Genomic DNA, 27044 nt, shown 5'->3' on the forward strand with positions numbered 1-27044 from the left:
CGCAGACTCTGCACATATGGTGTGCTGCTCCTAGTCACCTCTATGTGCATCCAGCAGCCAATAAGAGGAGGAGATATATTCCCCCTCACAGTAATTTTGGCCAGATATGTTCCCCCTCACAGTAAATATGGTCTGATATGTTCCCCTTCACAGTAATTATGACCAGATATATGCCTCCTTCATAGTAATTATGACCAGATATGTTCCCCCTCACAGTAATAATGGCCAGATATGTGCCCCCTTACAGTAGTTATGAACAGATATGTGCCTCCTTCATAGTAGTTATGACCAGATATGTTCCCCCTTACAGTAATAATGGCCAGATATGTTCCCCCTCACAGTAATAATGGCCAGATATGTGCCCCCTTACAGTAGTTATGACCAGATATGTGCCTCCTTCATAGTAGTTATGACCAGATATGTTCCCCCTTACAGTAATAATGGCCAGATATGTGCCCCCTTACAGTAATAATGGCCAGATATGTGCCCCCTTACAGTAGTTATGACCAGATATGTGCCTCCTTTATAGTAGTTATGACCAGATATGTTCCCCCTCACAGTAATTACGGACAGATATGTTTTCCCTCACAGTAATTATGGCCTGATATGTTCCCCCTCACAGTAATTATGGCCTGATATGTTCCCCCTCACAGCAATAATGGGCAGATATGTGGCCCCTTACAGTAGTTATGACCAGATATGTGCCTCCTTTATAGTAGTTATGACCAGATATGTTCCCCCTCACAGTAATTATGACCAGATATATGCCTCCTTCATAGTAATTATGACTAGATATGTTCCCCCTCACAGTAATTATGGCCAGATATGTGCCCCTCACAGTAATTACGGACAGATATGTGCCCCTCACAGTAGTTATGACCAGATATGTGCCCCTCACAGTAGTTATGACCAGATATGTGCCTCCTTCATAGTAGTTATGACCAGATATGTTCCCCCTCACAGTAATTACGGCCAGATATGTGCCCTCACAGTAATTATGGCCAGATATGTGCCCTCACAGTATTTATGCCCAAATATGTTCCCCCTCACAGTAATTATGGCCAGATATGTTCCCCCTCACAGTAATTATGGCCAGATATGTGCCCCCTCACAGTAATTATGGCCAGATATGTGCTTCCTTCACAGTAGTTATGACCAGATATATTCCCCCTCACATAATTACGTCCAGATATGTGCCCCTCGCAGTAATTATGGCCAGATATATTCCCCCTCACAGTAATTACGGCCATATATGTGCCCCCCCTCTTAGTAATTATGACCAGATATGTGCCTCCTTCACAGTAGTTATTGCAACGTGCCAGTCTGCAGGGAAGAACGCGTGAGGTTCACGGTGGGCCGAAAGTTACAACAGTTTATCGGGTACTCATGGTTAGCAGATGCCTCCCTGGGCCAGCAGTGCAGTGAAGGGGAGAACAGCACCAAATTCTCCGGGGCACAATCTATTATAGGGGACACCGGCCAAGTGGTGATCGAGGTGCCCTTGATGGTGATTGGATTTTTTGGGTGCTTGTGCGGCTGGGCCCCTGACTTATGTAATGTTGTGACGCCAGCACCTTGATGGTGCAAAATGTTGAGAGTGGTTGTAGTATGGAGATAGAAGAATGAGGCAGGGTTTGAATCCAACTAAGAACTTTACTGTAACCAGGATCTTGACAACAGTTTACATCCAGTTATAAAACAGTCTCTTCTGAACAAACAGGTTGGATGTGATGAATCCTAGTAACAGGCTGTAGATGTAGTTATGTCTCAGGCTATAGTAGGTAGTTGTGTACTCACTGATATTCAGCTCCTTGCCTTGCTTCAGTTAGTTCAAGTCTTTATCTTCTACACACAAGTGATGCAACAGAAATCTTATCTGTCCTTAAAATAATGGTGAGGCTGCCGGAAGCTAATAAATCCTTCCTTTGTCTTTCCACAATAGCAAAATCCACTTGATACTCGGGAAGAGTAGACGGTAGAATATAGACTTTACCTCTGCCTATTTTCCTGGCTTGATACTGAGATGTAAATTGGCTCCTCTGGGCCGTGGAGCCCAAAAGAGCTAAGAGGGGTCCTCTCCTTCCCCCATGCTCCTCACTCCATCTCCTTCTTCCTCCAAAACCTAACTCCAACTCTCTAACTATGTCTGTGAAGGTTCTCATTTATCCAGTTGCCTTGATTTATTCTTTACAGATATAACTCTCTAACTAGGCCTGAACTGTGCTATATATACTGTGGTGCTACCCCCATCTAGTGGTGGAATGTGTGTAGTGCAGTCCACACCCTTCCACTACATGTATTGTCTATTGCCGGAGGTGATTGCAGGTGAGGCCTGTTGCTGTAATCAAGGAGGGATAAAACAACCCTCTGTGTATGACTTGGAGGGAGAAAGGCTGAGGAAGCCTGAGAGGCTCTGTGTGGTCTAAGCCAAGAGGGCTAAAGGGCCATGAGGCTTTGTAAAGCCTGAAGTTTGGGGGGGTCCAGCGATGCCTATTGAAAGAGGGTCAGAGTCAGCAGGACTTCTGGACCATCTTCCCCCAAGTTTGCTGGTGTGGTCACAGCCTGGAGGCTGCTGGACCGTATATGGCTGAGGAAGCCGGATCTAATCCTGTGTGTGAATGGCGCTCTATAGGTGAGATAGAGACGACACGTGTATTAGTTAGAGCCCAGACAGGCAGATGTTAATTTTTGATGTTTATGTGTGTGATGGTGCTGAAGTGCCGAAATAAAGCACCTTTTGGACTTGAACCCCGTTGTCAGAGGATAAGTTTGTGATTGCGACACCCTGAGAGAGAGATCCCTTACAATAGATAGATAGATAGATACTGTTTCTTACAAAAGTGAGTACACCCCTCACATTTTTGGAAATATTTTATTATATCTTTTCATGGTACAACACTGAAGATATGACACTTTGATACAATGTAAAGTAGTCAGTGTACAGCTTGTATGACAGTGTAAATTTGGTGTACCCTCAAAATAACTCAACACACAGTCATAAATGTTTTCTCGTCACATATTGTACTCCATGACAGTGGCAAAATTTAGTCAAAATTTTTCATTTTTATTTATGAAAAAATACCACATTTACAAAAAATTTGGAAAAATTAGCACATTTCCAAATGTCAATTTCTCTACTTTTAAAATAGATAGTAATACCTCCAAAAATAGTTATCACTTTACATTCCCCAAATGTCTACTTCATGTATGGATCATTTTGTGAATGCAATTTAATTTTTTGGGGACGTTACAAGGCTTAGAAGTTTAGAAGCAAATCTTGACATTTTTCAGAAAATTTCCAAAACCCACTTTTTAAGGACCAGTTCAGGTCTGAAGTCAGTTTGTAAGGCTTACATAATAGAAACCACCCAAAAATTACTCCATTTTGAAAACTACACCCCTCAAGGTATTCAAAACTGATTTTACAAACTTTTCAACCCTTTAGGTGTTCCACAAGAATTAATGAAAAATGGAGATGAAATTTCAGAATTTAACTTTTTGGGCAGATTTTTACATTTTAATCCATTTATTTTCCTGTAACAAAGCAAGGGCTAACACCAAAGCAAAACTCAATATTTGTTGCCCTGATTCTGTTGTTTACATAAACATCCCATATGTGGTCGTAAACTGCTGTATGGGCACTTTGCAGGGCGCAGAAGGAAAGAAACGCTATAGGGTTTTTGGAAGGCAGGTTTTGCTGGACTGTTTTTTTTGACACCATGTCCCATTTGAAACCCCCCTGATGCACCCCTAGAGTAGAAACTCCCAAAAAGTGACCCCATTTTAGAAACTACACCCCTCAAGGTTTTTAAAACTGATTTTAAAAACTTTGTTAACTCTTTAGGTGTTCCAAAAGAATTAATGGAAAATGGAGATGAAATTTCAGAATTTCACTTTTGGCAGATTTTCCATTTTAATCAATTTTTTTCCTCTAACAAAGGAAGGGATAACAGCCAAACAAAACACAATATTTATTGCCCTGATTCTGTAGTTTGCAGAAACACCCTATATGTAATCGTAAACTGCTGTATGGGCACACGGCAGGGCGCAGAAGGAAAAGAACGCCATATGGTTTTTGGACGGCAAGTTTTGCTGGACTGGTTTTTTGACACCATGTCCCATTTGAAGCACCCCTAGAGTAGAAACTCCAAAAAAGTGACCCCATTTTGGAAACTACGGGATAAGATAGCATTTTTTTTTGGTACTATTTTAGGGTACATATGATTTTTGGTTGCTCTATATTACACTTTTTGTGAGGCAAGGTAACAAAAAAAAAGCTGTTTTGGCACCGTTTTTATTTTTTGTTATTTACAACATTCATTTGACAGGTTAGATAATGTGCTATTTTTATAGAGCAGGTTGTTACGGACGTGACAATACCAAATATGACAACTTTTTGGGGTTGTTTGTTTCAGTTTTACATAATAAAGCAATGATTTTTCTTTAGTGTCTCCAAATTCTGAAAGTCGTATTTTATTTTAATTTTTTATTTTTTTGGTCGACTGTCTTACGTAGGGGCTCATTTTCTTCGGTATGAGATGACGGTTTGATTGGTACTATTTTAGGGTACATTGAAATCCAAACGAAAAAAGCTAAATCCAGCTCGGTCTCGCAGAGGTAAAATCGATACTTTACCTCTGAGGAGATGACGGTTTGATTGGCACTATTTTCGGGTGCATATGACTTTTTGATCACTTGCTATTACACTTTTTGTGATGTAAGGTGACAAAAAATGGCTTTTTTGACACACTTTTTATTTTTAACGGTGTTTACCTGAGGGGTTAGGTCATGTGAAATTTTTATAAAGTAGGTTCTTACAGACGCGGCGATACTTAATATGTCTACTTTTTTTTATTTATTTAAATTTTACACAATAATATCATTTTTGAAACAAAAAGAAAATCATTTTAGTGTCTCCATAGACTGAGAGCCATATATTTTTTTTTTTTGAGATGATGGTTTGATTGGCACTATTTTGGGGGGCATACGCCTTTTTGATCGCTTGGTGTTGCACTTTTAGTTATGTAAGGTGACCAAAAAAAAATATTTTTTTGCACAGTTTTTTTAAAAAAATTTTTAAAGGTGTTCATCTGAGGGGTTAGATCATCTGATATTTTTATAGAGCCGGTCATGCAGCAATACCTAATATGTCTACTTTTTTTATTTAAGTTTTACACAATAATATCATTTTTTAAATGTTTTAGTGTCTCTATATTCCGGCATCCCCGGGCAAGTGCCGGGGCCCAATGCTCCTGGGGGGGCCCACTGAGCTGCTATGAGCACTTCCATCAATACAGATGGGAGCTCTCACTGCTGTCACTTCACTTACGCAGTACCCCTTTGGTGGGGCCCTCTGAGCTGCAGAGACTCAGACACGCCCCCTGAGCGCAGAGACTCAGACACGCCCCCTCTACACAGGACACACTGCCTGAGGAGAGAGACCGAGGGCTGGAGCTGGAGCTGAAGACAGTCTGTGAGTGAGTCTGCAGTCTGCACTGTGAATGTCTCTTGGGACAGAAGGGGGGGTCTCTTCGATCGGCTGCTGCTTCATTCTATTTAGTTGTGTTACTGTTTCATTAAGCAGTTTGCCTCCATGACACCTGCCCCCCCCCCCCCATATCCTGTCCTATCTCATCCTCATGGGGCCCCTGCTGTCTCCTTTCCTCCCTCATGTATCCAGAGCTCCTGTTTCACCCTCCTATCTCCTTTTGCTGCCCTGCACAGACCTCCTGCCACTACTTGTATGAATCCCCCTCAGAGCCCCTTCCCCCTACTTGCTGTGTCCACCCCTCCTGTCCATCCAGGGCCCCTGTCTCACTCCTCTGCCTCTCATTATGGTGGCATCTGAACAGCATTCACCATAAGGACCTTCTAACGTCACAGGGTCATGTGACTGTGCCCCCCACCCCGTACTGTGCCCACTTATACCCTGCATTGTGCCCTCTTACCACACCCTGTGCAGTGCCCATAGTCATTCCCTGTACTGTGCCCTCTTATACCCTTTTATCCGGTCACTGTATGGTGGTTTTATCATTGTATGGCGGTGTTATCACTATATGGCGGTGGTATCCAATAACTGCATGGCCATAACTGTATCCCTTTCCCTGCCCACGCCATCCTTTTTTAGACCTGGCATGAGCGGGAAAAGATACAGATTGCGGTGCTAAGGACCTTTATGCCACAATCTGTGTCAGAAATACGCCTAAGTCTAGTTTCACACTAGCGTTCGGCTGTCCGCTCGTGAGCTCCGTTTGAAGGGGCTCACGAGCGGACCCGAACGGATCCGTCCAGCCCTGATGCAGTCTGAATGGATGCGGATCCGCTCAGACTGCATCAGTCTGGCGGCGTTCAGCCTCCGCTCCGCTCAGCAGGCGGACACCTGAACGCTGCTTGCAGCGTTCGGGTGTCCGCCTGGCCGTGCGGAGGCATGCGGATCCGTCCAGACTTACAATGTAAGTCAATAGGGACGGATCCGTTTGAAGATGCCACAATATGGCTCAATCTTCAAGCGGATCCGTCCCCCATTGACTTTCAATGTAAAAGTCTGGACGGATCTGCTCAGGCTAATTTCACACTTAGCTTTTTTTTTGCCAATTTAATGCAGACGGATCCGTTCTGAACGGAGCCACCCTCTGCATTAATATGAGCGGATCCGATCGAACGCTAGTGTGAAAGTAGCCTAAGGCTACTTTCACACCTGCGTTTAGGTGCGGATTCGTCTGGTATCTGCACAGACGGATCCGCACCTATAATGCAAACGCTTACATCCGTTCAGAACGTATACGTTTGCATGATAATGCAAACGGATCCGTTTAGACTTTACATTGAAAGTCAATGGGGGACGGATCCGTTTGAAAATTGAGCCATATTGTGTCAACTTCAAACGGATCCGTCCCCATTGGATTACATTGTAAGTCTGGATGGATCCGCGCGCCTCCGCGTGGCCAGGCGGACACCCGAACGCTGCAAGCAGCGTTCAGGTGGCCGCCTGCTGAGCGGAGCGGAGGACAGACTGTGCCAGACTGATGCATTCTGAGCGGATCCGCGTCCACTCAGAATGCATTAGGGCTGGACGAATCCGTTCGGGGCCGCTTGTGAGAGCCTTCAAACGGAACTCACAAGCGGAGCCCCGAACGCAAGTGTGAAAGTAGCCTAACAGACGTATTTCTATGTAATAAATGACCCCCTAATTGTATTATTATTTGGGGGTAGGGCTAATATCTTTATAGTATATAGATTCTAGTGTATTATATTGTGCACTGTATTTCCCAGTAGAAAATGATCCTTGGGAAGCACAGTCCTCATCCCTGACCACCAAGATCAGGTAGCGCTCTGTCAGTACATGGCGGCCTCCGCTCTCCGCCACGCTGCTCTGCTGTGTACTGGGGCTTATTCTGACACTAGGGCTGGGTTCACATCCCATTTGTGCCATCCATTTAATGTATACCAAAAATGTATGCGTTACCAGATGCCTCAGACTGATGCCGTACAGTGGCGTCCGGTCACCATACAGTTCCATTGTAAAAAACCATATACGTTAACGTATGCATTTTTTACTTGACTATGCAGGATACAAAAACGTGGAGCGCTGCACATTTGTATACATCAAACCGATAGGAAAAACGTGATGTGAACACACATTGGGGAGGAGGGGGGCGTACTCAAATTTGCTGTGGGGCCCAGTCAGTTCCAGCTACATCACTGCACATCTCCTTCTCTGCTCCAGGCCTGGCTCACTGCTGCAGTGGGCCGGAGGAGAGAAAGAGCGCAGGGAGCTGCGGTTAGTGATGGACAGGACTGCCAGCTCCCCTGCAATGATAGGTATGTGAGGGGGCCACTGGGGGGTCATTCATCATACTGTGAGGGCCCCTTACACAGTATAATGACTCCCAGTGCCCCCCATTTAGTATAACGATCCCCATTGACCCTCCATTTAGCATAATGACCACCAGAGCCCCCATTAAATATAATAACCCCTCGTGCCCCCTCCATACAGTATAACCCCCAGTGTGGTGGCGACTGGGGGTCATTATTCTGCATGGAGTGTCGCTGTGGGGTCATTATACTGTGAGGGCCCTTTACATAGTATAATGACCCTCAGTGTCCCCCATTTAGTATAATGACCCCCAGAGCCCCCTCCATACAGTATTCCCCCAGTGTGGGGGCTACTGGGGGTCATTATTCTGAATGGGGGTGACTGGGGGTTATTATTCTGAATGCAGGGCCACAGGTGGTCATAATACAGGGGGGGGGGGAATTGGGGGTTCATTATACTGTGTGAAGGGCCACTAGTAGTCATTATACTGTGTGAAGGGCCACTAGTAGTCATTATACTGTGTGAAGGGCCACTAGTAGTCATTATACTGTGTGAAGGGCCACTAGTAGTCATTATACTGTGTGAAGGGCCACTAGTAGTCATTATACTGTATAGGGGTCACTGGGGGTCATTATACCGTGTGGGAGCCACAGGGGGACATGTCAATGTAAAAAAATGCCTCACGGGGGCCCACTGGGATTTATCGCCCAAGGGCCCACATGAACCTGGAGCCGGCCCTGTCTATATTCTCATATTCTTTCCATATTCTGAGAGCCCAAGTTTTTTTTTATGTTTTGGTAGATTGTCTTAGGTAGGATATCCTTTTTTGTGGGATGAGATGACTGTTAGATTTGCACTATTTTGGGGTGCATATGACTTTTTAATTGCTTGCTATTACACTTTTTGTGATGGTGTTCACTTGAGGGGTTAGCTCATGTGGTATTTTTATAGAGTTGTTACGGACACGGCGATACCTAATATGTATACTTTTTTTTTTATTTACTTATGTTTTACACAATAACAGCATTTTTTAAACCCCAAAAAAAGATGTTTTAGTGTTTCCATATTCTGAGAGCCATATATTATTTTTTTTTGGACGATTGTCTTAGTTAGGGGCTCATTTTTTGCAGGATGAGGTGACGGTTATATTGGTGCTATTTTGGGGCGCATACGCCTTTTTGATCGCTTGGTGTTGCACTTTTAGTAATGTAAGGTGACAAAAATAAAACAAAATTTGCAGTTTTTTATTTTTTTTCAAAGTTTTTTTTTCAAACAGACTGTAATACACTTAGGGAGCATTCACACGAATGTGTTTTTTTTTTTTCGTGTCCGTTCCGCGATTTTGGCGGACAATGCACGGACCCATTAATTTCTATAGGTCCGGGAAAATTGCAGTATGCCTTTTATTCTCATCCGTGTGCTGTCCGTTCCGTGTGCCCGTTCCTTTTTTTTTAGAACATGTCCTATACTTGGCCGCAAATCGCGGTCCGTGGCCCCATAGAAAGTCATTGGGTCCGTGAAAAACTGATAGCACACGGAAATGCATCCGTTTGTCATCCGTTTTTAACGGACCCCTGGACTGAAAACATTCTAGGAAACCCCATTTCAGTCACATGTGGCTGCACCTAGGACCAGGAAGTAGAGAAAGGAGGCTGCAAGAGAATCATGGCCATCATCAATGTGGAGAAGCTCATCATTCTTGTCCAAGAACGGCCCCTATTATGGGACACCAGGTCAGAGCTATACCATGACCGTGTCAGAAAAGATGCGGCATGGGAGGAACTCACAAAGGAGCTGCATCCTGAGGAGTGGGAGAAAGCAAGCAAGGTCCAGCGAAAGAACATGGGTATGTGTAGACCTGTCATTTTACCATGTGCACCCCAAAGTACGTGCCCCCCCAAAGTATGATATGCCCCCCAATGTACCGCAAAGTATGTGACGCCCCCCCAGTGCACCGCAAAGTATATGACAACATCAAATGCACCCCAAAGTATGTGACAACACCAAGTGCACCCCAAAGTACGTGCCCCCCCAAAGTATGATACGCCCCCCAATGTACCGCAAAGTATGTGACGCCCCCCAGTGCACCGCAAAGTATATGACAACATCAAATGCACCCCAAAGTATGTGACAACACCAAGTGCACCCCAAAGTACGTGCCCCCCCAAAGTATGATACGCCCCCCAATGTACCGCAAAGTATGTGACGCCCCCCACTGCACCGCAAAGTATATGACAACATCAAATGCACCCCAAAGTATCGTGCATCGACCCCTGAATTTATTGTGTGACTGCATTGTGAGAAGCTTGGAAATTCAATATACCTTTCACTGGACGGACTCCTATGCATTGGGCAGCGCGACCACCATTACATATTCGATATCACACCAGTTGCAATTAGTTGTTCCAGTAGCGTTTATCCCTCTGTATAGCTGCGGTATCTCAGCAGAACCGCACACAAATGCTGCACAATACAAATGCACTATATAGAAATGATATAATTGGTATATAACACCCCTCCTTCAATCAGTTTTTGGGGGGGCAACTGGTATATCACACCAGTTGCAACTAGTTATTCCAATAGCGTTTGTCCCTCTGTATAGCTGCGGTAACTCAGCAGAAATGCACACAACTGCTGCGCTATACAAAGTATATTATAAGTATATCACACCTATCGATAGCACACCTATACCAGTCCTTAAAAGGACTTTTGTGGCCCTATTAGCTAGCGTTTGGTGTATCTATACTTTCTAACAGTCTGTCCCTGCTCCACAAAGCAACCTCTCCCTACACTGGGAAAAGACTAAATGTAAATGGCAGCCAGATCGGGTTCTGTTATAGGGTTGGGGGGGGGGGGGGGGTGTCCATGTGCTGAAACGTCTCAATTGTCTGTCCTGTCCCACCTAAGTCATGGGTCAAAGTTCGGCACAATGCAAAAGAATATGGCGCTGGCGGACATCACCATATGTTCGCCAAACCGCGAACTAGCAAAGTTTGCCGTGGAACGACCGCCGGGGCGAACCACAAGGCCATCTCTATTGAAGATGGCTATGCTGTACACTTTACACAGGCGAGACCACAGGCTGTAAACACTCTCCACACTCTACCTAGCACAGTATGCCACTCTCTACACAGGCATTTCCCTTATGTGCAAAACTGATGTTCTGTTCCTCCAGGCCTTGCCACAGATCCTTTGTACTTTTGCAGGTGCAAAGGCTAGGAATGGTCGGCTGCCCTGCCAAGTGCTCCTCTCTGCTGTAGGTATCACTGCTCCCACTTCTACCTAGGGCGATGTGCCAATATGCAAGTGTTACCCACCACCACTTGCTAGCTAACCACCAGTTGCTGCAGCGTTCTCAGTGGACTCTCTCACGCTTCTGATCATCTGATCATAAGGTCTGTTCATGCACAGCATCTTATACACTACAGGAACATGCTACACAGCTTGGGGACATCCTAGGTGTAACCCCCCCCCCACACACACACACACACACACACACTGACCCCGACTAAACCAAGCATTGCAGATTGCATGGCTGTTAACCCCTTATTAACAGGCATATACAAACCATACATTACTCACAGTGAGGTTTACATAAATTAGGCCTCTTTCACACTTGCGTTGTTAGGATCCAGCGTGCACTTCCGTTGCCGGAAGTGCCCGCCGGATCCGTAGCACCGCAAGTGAATTGAAATCATTTGAAGACGGATCCATCTTCAAAATGCGTTCAGTGTTACTATGGCAGCCAGGACGCTATTAAAGTCCTGGTTGCCATAGTAGTAGTGGGGAGCAGTATACTTACCGCCCGTGCGGCTCCCGGGGCGCTCCAGAATGACGTCAGAGCGCCCCATGCGATCACGTCATCCATGCGCGTGGAGCGCCCTGACGTCACTCTGAAGCGCCCCGGGAGCTATACCCCCAGGAGCTATACTGCTCCCCCGCTCCCCACTACACTTTACCATGGCTGCCAGGACTTTAGCGTCCCGGCAGCCATGGTAACCATTCAGAAAAAGATAAACATCGGATCCAGTAATGCGCCGGAACGACGTTTAGCTTAAGGCCGGATCCGGATTAATGCCTTTCAATGGGCACTAATTCCGGATCCGGCCTTGCGGCAAGTGTTCAGGATTTTTGGCCGGAGCAAAAAGCGCAGCATGCTGCGGTATTTTCTCCGGACAAAAAACGTTCCGGTCCGGAACTGAAGACATCCTGATGCATCCTGAACGGATTTCTCTCCATTCAGAATGCATTAGGATAAAACTGATCAGGATTCTTCCGGCATAGAGCCCCGACGAGGGAACTCTATGCCGGAAAAGAAATACGGAAGTGTGAAAGAGCCCTTACAGTGTGGTTTCACACATACAATACATATGTGTAGCCCCCATCAACGCCCTGTCTGAGGGTGTAAGGCTCACATGAGCGTTATCCCTGCTTCACAGGTCACCTGGGATGTCACCACTTACAATATACATATTACACATCATAAGTATCATGGCATTTAACTCGCATACATAGCATCATGTTGGCATCTCACAGCGGGATAGCATGTCACATACATGAGATAAATGGGTATATAGCCGTCTCTTACCTGTTTACATCCCTGCCATGTACATGGTGTTTAGGGAAGCATTACATCTCAGTGCAGTAATCCCTGTCTTCTTACATGTAATCTGATTACATCTGTCAATCTGCATGGTATAAACCATATAGGTCTGGGTAATGGACTGAGCTGGAATAGTCAGGTGTATACTAGAAATAGCCCCCAACTCCTACCTCTGGTGCTTTATTTCACAGTATGTGGTCACATTCCATTCTAAGATTATGAGTAGTGATGAGCGGCAGGGGCAATATTCGAATTTGTGATATTTCGCGAATATTTGGACGAACATTCGCCATATATCCGCGAATTTGAGAATTCGTTATCTCTAGTCATTATTTTATTATTTGCGGAAATCGGCAATTTCGCACTCCGAAAATTCGCATTACGAAAATTTGTAATCAACACTACTCCTAAAGTCAAAGATATTGCAGCCTTCTCATTGGCCCACAAGCTAGAATCAGGGAGGTATCATGTGTACTGATTTAAAAAAAATCTCGAATATTCGAAATTACGAATATATATCACTATATTCTAAATATTCGCAAATTCTCGAAGTGTCGATATTCGCGATAAAAAAATCGCAATTCGAATATTTGTGATCAACACTAATTATGAGCAGTGCTACCCATCGCTCTGACATCAGGAGGTCCAATCTGCTCACCACTCTCATCAGGACCTCAGAGCTTCAGTGGTTCTGCAGTTGAATACAAAGAAAAAAGGAGTGGAAGCAGTTCTGTATGACATGTACAGTACATAAAGGGGCACGCCCATCTCGGACATTGATGGCATATTGCTAGGATGAACCATCAATGTCAGAGAGGTGTAGGTCCCACCACTGGAACCCACTCCAATCTCCAGAACGGGGAGAGCAAAATAAAGGAGAGTGCATCGCGCATGCGTGGCGTGTTCTCCATTCACTGCTGTGGGAGTCCTGAAAATAGCGCACTCAGCTTTTTTCGCGCAAGTCACATAGCGGTGAATATAAAGGGCACTGCAAGTGCAAGGTCACCACTCCATTCACAACCAGTGCTCTCCATAGCAGTGAACGAAGGGTGGCTGCGCATGCGCAGCTGCTCTCTGTTCACGTTGGGGGTCCCAGTCTGGAGATAGGAACAGGTCCTACTGTATCTGACATTGAGGGTATGCCATCAGTGTCTGTGATGCTAATATTCTTTAACAATCCAAGTGGATTATTACAGCTGGAGGCTAGGAGCAGCTGTGTACTGGTGTGTGAGCTATTGTGTGTAATGCTGGTTTTACTGACATCCAGGTTTAGGCCTCATGCACACGTCCATATGTGTTTTCCGGTCTGCCAGCCGTGGATCCACCGGCCATGTGCATGCCAACATTTTTTTTTTCACCTCCCATAGGAATGTCCTATTTATGTTCCCAAAGCAACATGTTCTATCTTTTTTGCAGGGCTGTGGACAGCACAGTCGGACCCCCACCAGTCTGACATTGATGACCTATCTTGAGGATAGATAATTAATACAGAAAACCAAACAAGCCCTTTAAGGCCTCATGCACACGACCGTTGTGTGCATCCGTGGCCGTTGTGCCGTTTTCCGTTTTTTTTCACGGACCCATTGACTTTCAATGGGTCCGTTGAAAAATCGGAAAATGCACCGTTTGGCAGCCGCATCCGTGATCCGTGTTTCCTGGCTGTGAAAAAAATATGACCTGTCCTATTTTTTTCACGGCCAACGGTTCAAGTCAATGGGTCCATGAAAAATCACGGATGCACACAAGATTGTCATCCGTGTCCGTTTTTTCCTATCATTTCAATGGCAAACTTGACTTAGATTTTTTTTTCATTTTTCATGTCCGTGGATCCTCCAAAAAACAAGGAAGACCCACGGACGAAAAAACGGTCACGGATCACGGACCTACGGACCCCGTTTTTGCGGACCTTAAAAAAAAACGGTCGTGTGCATGAGGCCTTTGCCAGACACAATGCCATGTAGGGCTAGCTCTGCTAAATGTAATGATAACTTTCACTTAGCGATCTGTTCCTTTATTCTGGAGAAAAAGTACTTTTAATCCATATGCAAATGAGCCGTTAAGTGCACTGAGGGCGGACCCAAGTCATTCTGTGTTTCCCCTGCTTCCTCTTCCAGCCCCTCCCACTCCTTGACTGACAGTGCTAGGCGAGGCGACTATGCAGGAACCTATTATTGGGGCACTGTACGGCACTGGTATTTGCAAACTTTCTGTCATTATATGGGGGCTCTGTGGCACTGATATTTGAAGGGAATGTGTCATCAGAAAATGGCCAATTGTCTAAATCTCTTTTTAAGTTTAACACATTTTTTAAGAATTTTTTGTTATTTATAATTTTCCAACAAAAAACATAAAATTCTTCAGTTTTCGCACTGGCCACTAAGCTTAAAGGGGTTATGCACCTTCATTTAACTGATGATCTATCCTCGGCGGGGGTCCGACACCCGGGACGTGACTGACGTCACGACTAGTATCAACTAGAGTGGGCGCGGCTAAGCTCTGTTCACTTGAATGGAGCTTAGCCGCGCCCACTCTAGTTGATACAAGTCGTGACGTCAGTGGGCGGGCGGCCCGGCGGTAAACAGTGAGAAGGCCGCGGCGCTGCTGGAGCGCCGCTGCCTTCTCAAACAGCTGATCGGCGGGGGTCCCGAGTGTCGGACCCCCGCCGATCAGAAGCTGATGATCTATCCAGAGGATAGATTATCAGTTAAATGAAGGTGCAGAACCCCTTTAATAATAGGTGCCACTTCTTGGTCTGTACAGATAACTTTACTGCAGTTATCTGCTTATCTGTCATAAAAATCCTGCCTGTAATATCACCTCTGTGTATAGAGAAGATAGGATCCACCATTCACAATAGGTGATTATCAAAGCTTATTTATTCTTTCCTTGTACAATGACCTCTGCACAGGTCACAGATCATGCCTAAAAGACTCTCCCATAGAAGTCACTGAGGTCCCCTCCTGACCATTGTGTCTATGGAGCATGGGACTGCCGTAAAGCAATTTTCTTAATGTTTTCTAAATGCTGATAAGAACAGCTCGGGCAAGATGGGAGCCCCCGTAATCATGTTCAGGTAACAGAATTAAAAAAATCTGTAATCAGAAAATAAAAATGGATTAGAAAAAAAGGAGATGTGTTACTATCTGATTTTAACTGGCAGAAAAAAATGTTGGTGCCACATTTCCTTAAAGGGCATCTGTCAGCATTTGTACCTATGACACTGGCTGACCTGTTACATGTGTACTTGGCAGCTGAAGACATCTGTGTTGGTCCCATGTTCATATGTGCCCACATTGCTGAGAAAAAGGAAGTTTTGATATATGCAAATGAGCCTCTAGGGGCAACGGGGGCGTTACTGTTACACCTAGATGCTCTGCTCTCTCTGCAACTGCCGCACCTTCTGCACTTTGATTGACAGGGGCCAGGTAGTTAAAACATCATAATGCCTGGCCTGTCAATCAAAGTGGAAAGGGCGGGACAGTACAACCTACTGCTTTGTTCATTTCGGGTGGCTCCGAGATACAGGTACCTGTTTTTGAGATCTGTGAGGATCCTAGCTGTAGGACCTTCACCAGCTGTGGATAGGGGATAACTTTTAACAAAACTGGAATACTCCTTTAAGGACCGCACTCTGTCTTTTGACGGCAGTGACGTCTTATGCTGTTGTAGCAGTTGAAGGGGGTTATCGGCCTTGGTTCTTCACAGCTGGGGTTGGTGGGAGCTTTGATCCCAGCTGCGAACTCCCTGACTGGTTTTCCAGTGACCTAACTGGAGAATGGGATAGCTACGTGCAGGACCTAACAGCAGCCTGTGTAATAGTGACACAAAGCATAATGTTTTACCATACAAGAGTATGCAAATACAATACAGGTTTCAAATAAAAGCCCATAGTAGGATTCAAAAACTGTTATGTATAATGTAGTAAAAAAAAAAAAAAATTGCAAAAAAGAAAAAGAAAATCTATCCTTTTGTGTACAGTACATTATATTATGGGCACATTAAAAATTAAATAAAATTGAAAAACAAGCAAAAATCACTTTCTGTATTCCTGCAGCAAAACATTTATTTTTAAAATAAATTACATTGTAATTTATAATTATCTTTCCTCCAAAAATACCAAAAAATAGTAACATTTCTCCAGCACAAAACAACAAGGCCTCTACAGCTACAACAAGGAAATATTTTTAAAAAGTTATGGCTGCTGGAATTCAGACAAATTAAACAATTGTACGGGTGATTGAAGAGTTAAGGGGTCATTAGGAGTTGTATGCTCATTATATCACCGCACAATTTGTCACATCAAAGAATAGATCCTAAAATCACGTAAATTCAATTATTTGTAGACGTTCATAAACGCAAACTGTGTGCTACGTCATAATATGCGCGCCAACTGAAGGCGAGGCGCATATTGACTTTGAAACGCAATCTTGCGTTCCACGTACCGGAAGCTACTCCCGACCCGGCCTGTAGTTCCGGGGTCTTGCAGGAGCGCTCTTTGGGAACATGCTGTGTGTGAGATAGTTACAGCCGAGGGAAAGAAGGTATGTAAGTATGTTTCTGTACTTCAGCCGTGCGGGGCTGTGAACGTGCCAGTGAGTAAGGTCGGATATGAGAGCAATGCTATCTCAATGCAACAATGGGATACCATATGGGCTCGTAAACACGGCCATTCCTGATAATAGCACTGAACAGGCATTCTCATATCTACCTGCAAATGCTTGAATAGCAAATCCCTAAAATCATGCCATCTGAAGTATACTACACGCAGGGCAGAAAGAATCCCAAATTCCCTGTAATTGTGCGGTCAGTGCATCCATGGGGTGTGGGCGCCGTTTACGTCCTATTTTAGAACGTTATAACCGCCTTCTCCACACAGATCCCCTGGCAAGTTCAAAAACCAGAACGACGCCAAGTGTCACCAAACTCTACGGCTGGAAGGCACATCCGGTGTGTGCGCTAACACGGTTCAGTCATTTGGAAACCGTCACTTACTGTACTTTAGTAGTGTTGAGCGAACTTGTGTTTTAAGTTCGGCGTCTAAAGTTCGGGTTTGGGTTATCGAAGTATCCCGTTATGGATTCCGCTACCACGGACCATAACGGAATTTAGAATCCATAACGGGATACTTCGATAACCTGAACTCGAACTTTAGACGCCGAACTTAAAACACAAGTTCGCTCAACACTATATTTTAGACCTAAATATCAGGCTTTATGCACAGGACTGTTTCATCCGCAGTTAGCGCACCGACCCATTGCTCTCTATGGTGCCACGCCCACATCCGTATTTGTTTCCATGTAATAGAACATTTGTATTGTGGGCGAGAATAGTCCTATGTATTGATGGGAGTGAGAAATATGGAATACAGAAGGTATCCGTATTGTAGACAGTGTGTGGATAAAGCCTTATGCCCATTTACTGTCCAGGTGACCAGTACGTTCTGTTGTTCCTTGTTATCAGCTGTAGAGTGAGAGCCCTGGGACCAATCCTTTATTTAGCATAGTTCTGTGAAGCTCCAGTAGACAGGAACATATGCGGTCCGCAGTATACGGACACCGGCAGCGCGCGCTCCGTATCACAGATGCAGACCTTACTTGAATGGGTCCGCAATCCACAAGATACGGAGCAAATGCCCACAGAAGCACCACGGAGCGCTTTAGTGGGATTTTGTGCCCCCACACTGCAAAGACATTTTTGTGGGGCGCACTGAATCTTGCCGATCGAGGACCCATTCAAGTGAATGGGTTCACATCTGCAAACAGCGAGCACACGTTCATGTGCATGAGCCCTAAATGATATTAAAGGGGTTGTGCAGTGACTTGATAACTGATGATCTGTCCTCAGGATAGGCCTTCACTATTGGATACGGATGCAAGCGCTGCTTCCTCTTCAGAGTTACCTGCGTGTCGTCTCCTTTGCAGAGGCTATGCAGTGGAATTACTGCTGCTCATCCCAGTCAGGCTGTGTTCACACTTCAGTTATGTGATCAGTTATTTCCATCAGTTATTGTGAGCCAAAACCAGGTGTGGATCAAAAACGCAGAACAGGTGCAGATCAAATAATTACACCTGATCTCTGTGAAGGCTTCACTACTGGTTTTGGCTCACAATAACTGAAGTGTGAACGCAGCCTCACTTGAATAGGAATAGCAGTTGTAATTACACTCTGCCTATTCTGTAGAGTGTAGACCACATGCAGATAAGGCTACATGCACACAACCGTATGTGTTTTGTGGACCGCTAATCGCCGATCTGCAAAAAAAATTTGCAGACCCATTGAAATGAATGAGTCCGCATCCTATCCGCAAAAAAAAAAAAACTTTCGTGTGCATGTAGCCTAAAATTAAAGAGGAAGCAGCAGTCGCATGAGCACCGCTGCCCCTACAACTGATCGATGGGGATGCTGGGAGTTGGAGTCCCGCCAAACTGTATAGGTCATCAGTATTAAGCCACTACACATCCCCTTTAAGGAGTCTTGTTGCATACTCTCCACTAAATCTGACATTGGGTGTAAAGATATGTAACTGTCCGCTGGGTGGTCGTGTTGCCTAGGCCAGTGTTTCCCAACCAGTGTGCCTCCAGCTGTTGCAAAACTACAACTCCCAGCATGCCCGGACAGTCTTTGGATGTGCTGGCATGCTGGGAGTTGTAGTTTTGCAACAGCTGGAGGCACACTGGTTGGGAAACACTGGCCTAGGCAACTGCCTGAAGCCCAAGTAGTATCATGCACGGGATGTAGTTTAAGTAAGTGGACACTCGCCCGCCCAGCGTACTTTTGAGTTTGTCCATGCCTATTGTCAGATCGGGCAGAACAGTGTGCCTGGACAGCCCCTTTAACAGTCTTTGGTCTTATTGGCTGGTTGTGTCTATGTAAAATATGAAGAAATAGACTTCTAGTTAGTATTTTTGGCAGTTGCCTGATGGACCTTTATGGCAGCACTACTATTATGGTTCAGTACAAAAAAGAACTGAAATCTGTCTGTGTGCTTCAGCTATTTAGGCCAGGCTCACGTGTTTGTTCTACGGACACATTATGGGGAGATTTATAAAAACTGGTTTAAAGTGAAACTGGCACAGTTGCCTATAGCAACCAATCAGATTCTATCTTTTTCATTTTTCAGCGCTCCTTTGGAAAATGAATGGTGAAATCTGATTGGTTGCCAGAGGTCTCACTATTCCAATTTTACCAGAAGAGTAAAAATGCTCCTCTTACCATTTTTGGATAGTATTTTTAGCCGAGGAGAAAAACGAAGGTTGCTGTAATTCATATAATATGTAGGCCTGAATAATGTTAAGGGCTTTTTCACATCTGCGTTGGACACTCTGTTTAGGGCCTCCGTCACAGATTCTTTCAAAAAGACTGGGGAAAAAAGGCTTGCACATCCAGTAAAAAGGATCCTAAACGGAAACTAAATGGACTCCATGATAGTCAATGGAGGCTGGTCGGCTCCTTTCCTGTGGCCGATCCTGCACTTCTGTTATTTTTGTTGTTCTGCTCATCTAACGGAGCAGAACAACTGAAATAAATAGTGTTGGTGTGAACATGCCCTCAGAGGTTGCTATTTATGCAGAGGCACCATAACTAGTCTAAATAACATATCTCCCCTCCCGTCAGCTTCTCCAACATACAGTCCCATGTAAATAACATTACTGCCCCTCCTCCAGTTCCTCCAACATACAGTCCCATGTAAATAACATCCCTGCCCTTCCTCCAGTTCCTCCAACATACAGTCCCGAGACACTAAATATGGCCTTATAGACTTTCTGTTGAGACCGTCTTCAGTACTGCGCTCAGCAGCGAGGAGAAGCATTGCTTGGCTAGGCGCTTCTGACTCCTCGTTCTAGAGATAAGCGGGGGTCTTAGTGCTGGGACCCCTGCACATCAACACTTTTGATATGGCCCACTGCCCACTAAGGCTGCTTACTCCACCAGACGCCACCCCATGAAGATCGCGTGCCGCTGCAAGAGCCTCCCCCCCCGAATGGGCCGGCAGCCCGCCCAAACCGACCAATAACAAAACTCCTTGTTGCGCGGAGCTTTGTTATTGGATATTACAGGCTCCAGCAGCATCGCTGCTCTGCTTTTGCCGCTCAGAGTGCCTCCAGCGCTCACGAATGTCAGGGAAAAGTCTAGCATGCATTGATATGTGCCAAACATTTTTTTTATTGAGTAAAATGGCCTGAACAGGCATTTTTGTGGTGTGTGTGTGTGTGTGTGTGGGTTTGCTTTGGGCAACTAGTCAAGTTTTCCTTTACACCAGTTTGATAAATCTCCCCCTGTGTGTCCGTGTCCATGATGCACTGATGTGGGCCTGGTTTAAAGAGACAGTTACGTCTCTCCAGACGCCAGCTTGACGTATTTAGTGGCCAGCAAGAACTCTCATAGAAAAGTCCTTGCTCCTGCATCAGTGCTTGGGGGCAGCGGCTGTCAGGCTCAGACCTCTGTACATTTGTTAATAGGATTTCTACTGTGCTTTTGAGGTAATGTTTGGTAGGATTCAGTCAGACCTTTGTGTGTCTAGGGGTTGAGTAGAAATCACTATAAATTTTTGGACAAAGCTCTGTATTTCTATGTTCGGAGACATCCCAGGGTTAATCCATAAGGCATTGGCTGTAAATACAATTGGGGGAATTTTCTAGCATTCGGACAAAAGGTTATATGGAGTCTGTTCTGATCCTGCAAAACTGCTGACGGCTCTAGATAAGAGACCTATGGAGAGAGATGTTTGTCATGTCATTAATTTTTTATTTTTTTCCCTTCAGGTTCCCAGCATGATTCAGATAGGATTTCATTGTGATTGACAATGAGCATCAACTCTTCTGGAGAAAATGTTGTGGAAACGGAGTCTCGCACAGAAAATGGAGCTACCATTGTAGCGGAGTCTATTGCCATAATTATTATTGACATTCTCATCTGCCTTGGTAACCTCGTCATTGTCATCACCCTATACAAGAAGTCCTACTTACTGTCTCTCAGCAATAAGTTTGTGTTGAGCCTGACCCTTTCCAATCTCCTGCTGTCTATGCTGGTCCTTCCATTTGTGGTTGTCAGCTCTATTCTGAGAGAATGGATCTTCGGGGTGGTGTGGTGCAATTTTTCTGCGCTCCTCTACATGCTGATAAGCTCTGCCAGTATGCTGACATTGGGAATTATAGCAATTGACAGGTCAGTATTGTTCTGCTCATGTGCGGTCACCTGTAAATCTCTGCATGTGGCGACCAGTCCCATCAGTCGTGCTCCCCACTGGCGTTTACTGTTTTACTTCTCTACTGGTTTCACATGTATGTGATGTGTGTCTAGTACCAATGTACATGCTAAACTTGTTCATAGGGTTACATCATCTAGGCATAGGCCAAAAGAGTGTCTATCTTAACCCTTTAAGGACCCATGACGTAGCTGTACGTCATGGTTCCGATCCCTAAACATGGCGCCCGCTCGCACGTGCAGCGGGCGCCTTAGCCGCAGGGTTTCTGCTATTTGAAATAGCATAGACCCACGGCACATGGCTGATCGCATACATCTTACCCTTCAATGCCGTGGTCAAATGTGACCACGGCATCTGCGCAGACCGGAACCTGAAGTCGCCCGCTTCTGTTCCGGTAACAGCTTCCCCCGGCTGAGATCGGGGAATCTGTTACCTTGCGCTAATTGACCGAGCCTCAAGCCGGCTTCAGAGTCAATTAGATGTATATATCAATACAGGCCAAATGAAGTCTTCAATGATGGCTATTTAGCCATCACTGAATACTATGGGCTTTCGAATGATTGCCAGTTATTGTCACCCAAGGTGACTTAAAAAAAAGTTTTTTTACAAATCTAAAAAAATAAATAAATATACAAATCGCCCCCCTTTTCTTAAAATAAAAATACTTAAGCAATAAAAAAAATAAACATCATTGGCATCACCGTGTGCGAAAATGCCCATACAATTAAAATATAACAATATTAATGGCAAATGGCGTAGCCGGAAAAATAATAAAAACAGCCAATTTGCCATTTTTTGTCACTTTAACTGCCCAATAATTTTTAATGAAAAGTGATAAAAAATTTGCACACACTTAAAATTGGTATCACTAGAAAGAACAGATTTTCCCACAAAAAATTCGCCTTCCCACAGCCCCGTACACAAAACTACAAAAAAGTTATAGGGGTCTGACTATGGCTATGAAAACAAAAAAAAAAAAATTCCTCAGGTTTAAATATATATTTTTTTCCAGTATTAAAACGCAAGAAAAATTATAAAAGTGTGGTATCGTTGGAACCGTACTGACCTGGAGACTGAAGATTTTACCGCATAGTGTACAGTGTTAAAAAATAAAAACCTTGATCAGAATTGCGTGTTTTCCCAATTCTACCCTATTTGGAATTTTTTTTCCTGCTCCCTACTACATGGTATGCAACCGTAAATGGTGCCATTAGAAAGTACGACTTGTCCTGCAAAAAATAAGCTCTTATAAGGCTATGTGAATGAGTGAATGGAAAAATAAAAAAAAAGTTAGGGGTGGACTATGGGAAGGCGGGAAGTAAAAAATGAAAACGCAAAAATGGAAAATCTCAGGGTCCTTAAGGGGTTAAATGCTAAGATTGGATGAGTTGAAATCCATCTTGTCCATTCCTTTTCCACTCATGGACCAGTGGTCTACAGTCTGTGACTCTGCCTGCTATGGACTGCAGTTTACACAAAGCCTGGAGAACCACAGGTTGGAGAGTAACGCTTTAGATATGTAGTTGTCAGCTGATCTCCTTCATTCCAACACATATACTGGAAAAGGGGTGCCCGTGAAGGTATCAACGGGGTTGTCTCACTAAGGGCTCATGCAAGCGGCTTTTGCGTTTTTTGCGGTCTGCAAAACATGGATACAGGCCGTGTGTTTTCCTTCATTTTGCAGAATGGAACGTCCTGCCTTCTGTAGAACTATCCTATCGTTGTCTATAAAATGGGCAAGAATAAGACATGTTCTTTTTTTCTTCTGGGGCCGCTTCTTTAATGGGGCACATCTTTTGCGGCAAAAAATACGTATTTGATGCTGACCATAAACACGTTTGTGTGCATAAGCCCTTAAGCAGGTGTCATTTATCATGTAGACAATGCTAATACAAGCCACTTACTAATGTATTGTTATTATCCATATTGCCTCCTTTTCTGGCTGGATTAATTTTTCCGTCACATTATACACTTCTTCTTGTTTCCATGGTTACAATCACCCTGCAATTCAGCAGCGGTGGCCGTGCTTGCACACTATAGGAAAAGTGCTGACCTCTCTGGTGCCCATCCTGACCACCTCGTATCTGTGCTAAATGTAGCTGTAAACCCTGGATACTAGCAGTATTTACCATGGGTGTAGAAACCCCCAAAAATCTGGGGGACAGCATTTTTGCTCGCCGGGTATATTCTTATTCAGTAAACTGTGAGTTGTTTATATCGTAAAATTTTAAGTGTGTGTGTGAAAAATCTCACAACAAAAAAAAATATGCAAAATGAACAGTTCTTTGTTTATCAGGTCACAGAAATTAACCAAACGTTTGGCATATATTTCAGTTATTCCGGGTACTTTCTCTGGCACCCTGGCTGGCTTGGCCTCAGGGGTGCTGGCTGTCTTGGCCGGGCAGAAGGAGAGTGGGAGACTGTGAGGCCTTTTTCTCCAAGCTGCTCCGGATCAGTGCTCTGGGCAGCTGGGCTCCGGGCTGGAAGTGGGCACAATCAGAAAAAAATATTTTTCATTACACCTCAGGTCAGACCATCAATCAGACCCCCTATGTTAATCAGACCTCAGCTAACAGCCCCAATAAGATCCCCAATGTTAATAAGACCTCAGATCACACCTCAGCCCCCCCCCCCCCCCATTATGTGACAGTAAAACTAAGTATTGTATATACACTCGCCTAAAGAATGGCAGTTGCTTCAATGCATGTAGGCTTGTGGTCCTGGTCAAGACAATCTCCTGAACTCCAGAATGTCAGAATGGGAAAGAAAGGTGATTTAAGCAATTTTGAGCGTGGCATGGTTGTTGGTGCCAGACGGGCCGGTCTGAGTATTTCACAATCTGTTCAGTTACTAGAATTTTCACGCACAACCATTTCTAGGGTTTACAAAGAATGGTGTGAAAAGGGAAAAACATCCAGTATGCGGCAGTCCTGTGGGCAAAAATGTCTTGTTGATGCTAGAGGTCAGAGGAAAATGGGCCAACTGATTCAAGCTGATAGAAGAGCAACGTTCACTGAAATAACCACTCGTTACAACCGAGGTATGCAGCAAAGCATTTGTGAAGCCACAACACGCACAACCTTGAGGCGGATGGGCTACAACAGCAGAAGACCCCACCGGGTACCACTCATCTCCACTACAAATAGGAAAAAGAGGCTACAATTTGCACAAGCTCACCAAAATTGGACTGTTGAAGGCTGGAAAAATGGTTTCTTGAACATGACAATGAGTTCACTGTACTAAAATGGCCCCCACAGTCACCAGATCTCAACCCAATAGAGCATCTTTGGGATGTGGTGGAACGGGAGCTTCGTGCCCTGGATGTGCATCCCTCAAATCTCCATCAACTGCAAGATGCTATCCTATCAATATGGGCCAACATTTCTAAAGAATGCTATCAGCACCTTGTTGAATCAATGCCACGTAGAATTAGGGCAGTTCTGAAGGCAAAAGGGGGTCCAACACCATATTAGTATGGTGTTCCTAATAATTCTTTAGGTGAGTGTATTTTAAAAAAAAAAACACTTATACTTACCTCTTTGGAGCGATGCGATCCAGGCCTCTTCCGGCCTGTGTCCCGAGTCCAGCGCTGTACAGCTCAGGCGGCGCGATTACGTCATCGCGCCGCCTACGCCCGCCTCTGATAAGCTGCCGGCACTACTAGGCCCTGCTCCTCCGCACAGCCTTCTGTTTGTATCGCTGTCCTGAGGACGGCGATACAAACAGATCACTATGGAGATGAGCGCTTCGCTTCCACAATGTAAGCGCTCATCTCAGTGCCTGCCCCGCCGCCTCACACATTGTGCCGCTGGGGGGAATTTGACCAGCCCCCCGCTTCCTACACCCATGGTATTTACACCCTCACGCGGCCCTTTTAAGATCAATGGTAGTGTATGGGGTTATTTACACAGCTCTTTATTTTAATTTTTATTTTTTACAGTGAATAATGGATGTCTAAAAATAGGACATCCTATTTTGTCCATTTTTACAGACCGACAGACCCATACAATCTGTTCTTCAGAAAGACAACAGTTAAGAAAAAAATAAATTAAAAAAGCTGTTAAAAAATAGACTGTTTGGCCTATTTTAATGGGTGTTATTTTTCTGCTGTCATGTGAATGTAGCCCTTGGAGATGTTCTCACGGCAGATTTTAAAAATGTGCTGAAAAAATAGTTTATTTCATGTGTTTTTTTTTTTTTACGTGTTTTGTGGATGCGTCTTTATTTAATTTTTTCTACCAAATGGGTGTTCACTTCAGTACAAAGCTGCATTTTCAGCTCGAGGTTTTTGGTGCAGATCAGCACCAAAAAACGCATGGACTTGCATGAAGCTGTTTTTGTATTCTTCCCATTCATTTCAGTGTTAGATTCAGCGCAGATTCCGGCCCAAGATAGGGCTTGCTGCTTCTTTTATCCACGTGGAAAAGTAATTACTGGGAGGCTATTTTTTTTTGGGGAACAGATTTTGAGGCGGAAACGCTTCAAAATCAGCACCAAAATACTCATTGCGAACTGGCCCTTAATGTGTCTAGCAGCATGGCTTAGTGCTCATGGACTGTGACTGAAGATGTGGCTATGTTGAGTTTAATTGCTGGGTAAGTGGCAGGGTGGATTTGATTTAAATCACTAGTCAGTAAGGCTTGATTCAAATCATAGTTTTCTACATAAAGACTACTTATTGCTGGTATAACTTATAATATGCAAGTAGATGAAGATTTTTAGAATAACAACTTTTCATATTAGTTTGATTAGGTTGATCCTGTATTCATAGGTTTGTAGAAGTTAGGATTAAGGTCTTTTTCTCAACTCTGTTCATGTTATAACATTTTTCCTGTGAAGACGAGGCATGTGATCTCTGCTGAGTCAAATTCAGTTTTGAGAACTGCAAAAGTAAACCAAGCATCTGTGATATATCTTGTAGGCAGAGAAACTGCCCAATAATCTTACAAAAACCTCTGGAAGAGCATGACACTGCAGGGCTCCAGATGGCGACCAAAACGGTCGCCAATGCGCCTTAAAATTTGCAGATGGTGACAAGATCCTGCGCAGCCTATGTTCTCTTCAGTAGCACAGCACAGTCAGTGGAGAAGGAAGGAGTCCCTCCCTCTCCACTGTGACGCGGCCGCCACTACCACCAATGGGCAGGGAGGAGGGGAGGAGCTGTCGCCACTGCGCCACCGATGAATGTAAAACATAAGTATAGGCAGCGGTATCACAGACCCGGCACCCGGCCTCAATAACAGGGCATGCGATCTGCGGTAATTAACCCCTCAGGTGCCACAGATCGCATGCCCTGTTATTGAGGCCGGGTCTGTTATACCGCTGCCGACAGAAGTTAGAGTACCTTTCATGGGTACAAAGAATATTAACTTATTAGTAGTAGGCTACATAGAGCGGCGCCCAGGGGTCTAAGTGCACTT

The 27044-nt window shown here is 44.6% G+C and overlaps 1 protein-coding gene across 4 annotated transcripts in view; it reads left to right on the forward strand.

Annotated features, from left to right (window-relative positions):
• The first annotated feature begins 5459 nt into the window (after window positions 1–5459).
• Window positions 5460–27044, forward strand: part of GPR161 (G protein-coupled receptor 161) — a 45532-nt gene continuing 23947 nt past the window's right edge. For 2 of the 4 annotated variants that reach the window (XM_044283558.1, XM_044283561.1), the window contains exons 1-2: window positions 16879–16960; window positions 21182–21584. In XM_044283558.1, the coding sequence (XP_044139493.1) occupies window positions 21223–21584 (362 nt within the window). In that variant the 5' untranslated portion in view covers window positions 16879–16960; window positions 21182–21222. Of the gene's footprint in view, window positions 5474–16878; window positions 16965–21181; window positions 21585–27044 lie in introns of those variants that run through there. The other 2 variants (XM_044283560.1, XM_044283559.1) reach the window with 2 other exon arrangements.

This window comes from Bufo gargarizans, chromosome 3 (genome assembly GCF_014858855.1).
Source record: "Bufo gargarizans isolate SCDJY-AF-19 chromosome 3, ASM1485885v1, whole genome shotgun sequence".
Lineage (NCBI taxonomy): Eukaryota > Metazoa > Chordata > Amphibia > Anura > Bufonidae > Bufo > Bufo gargarizans.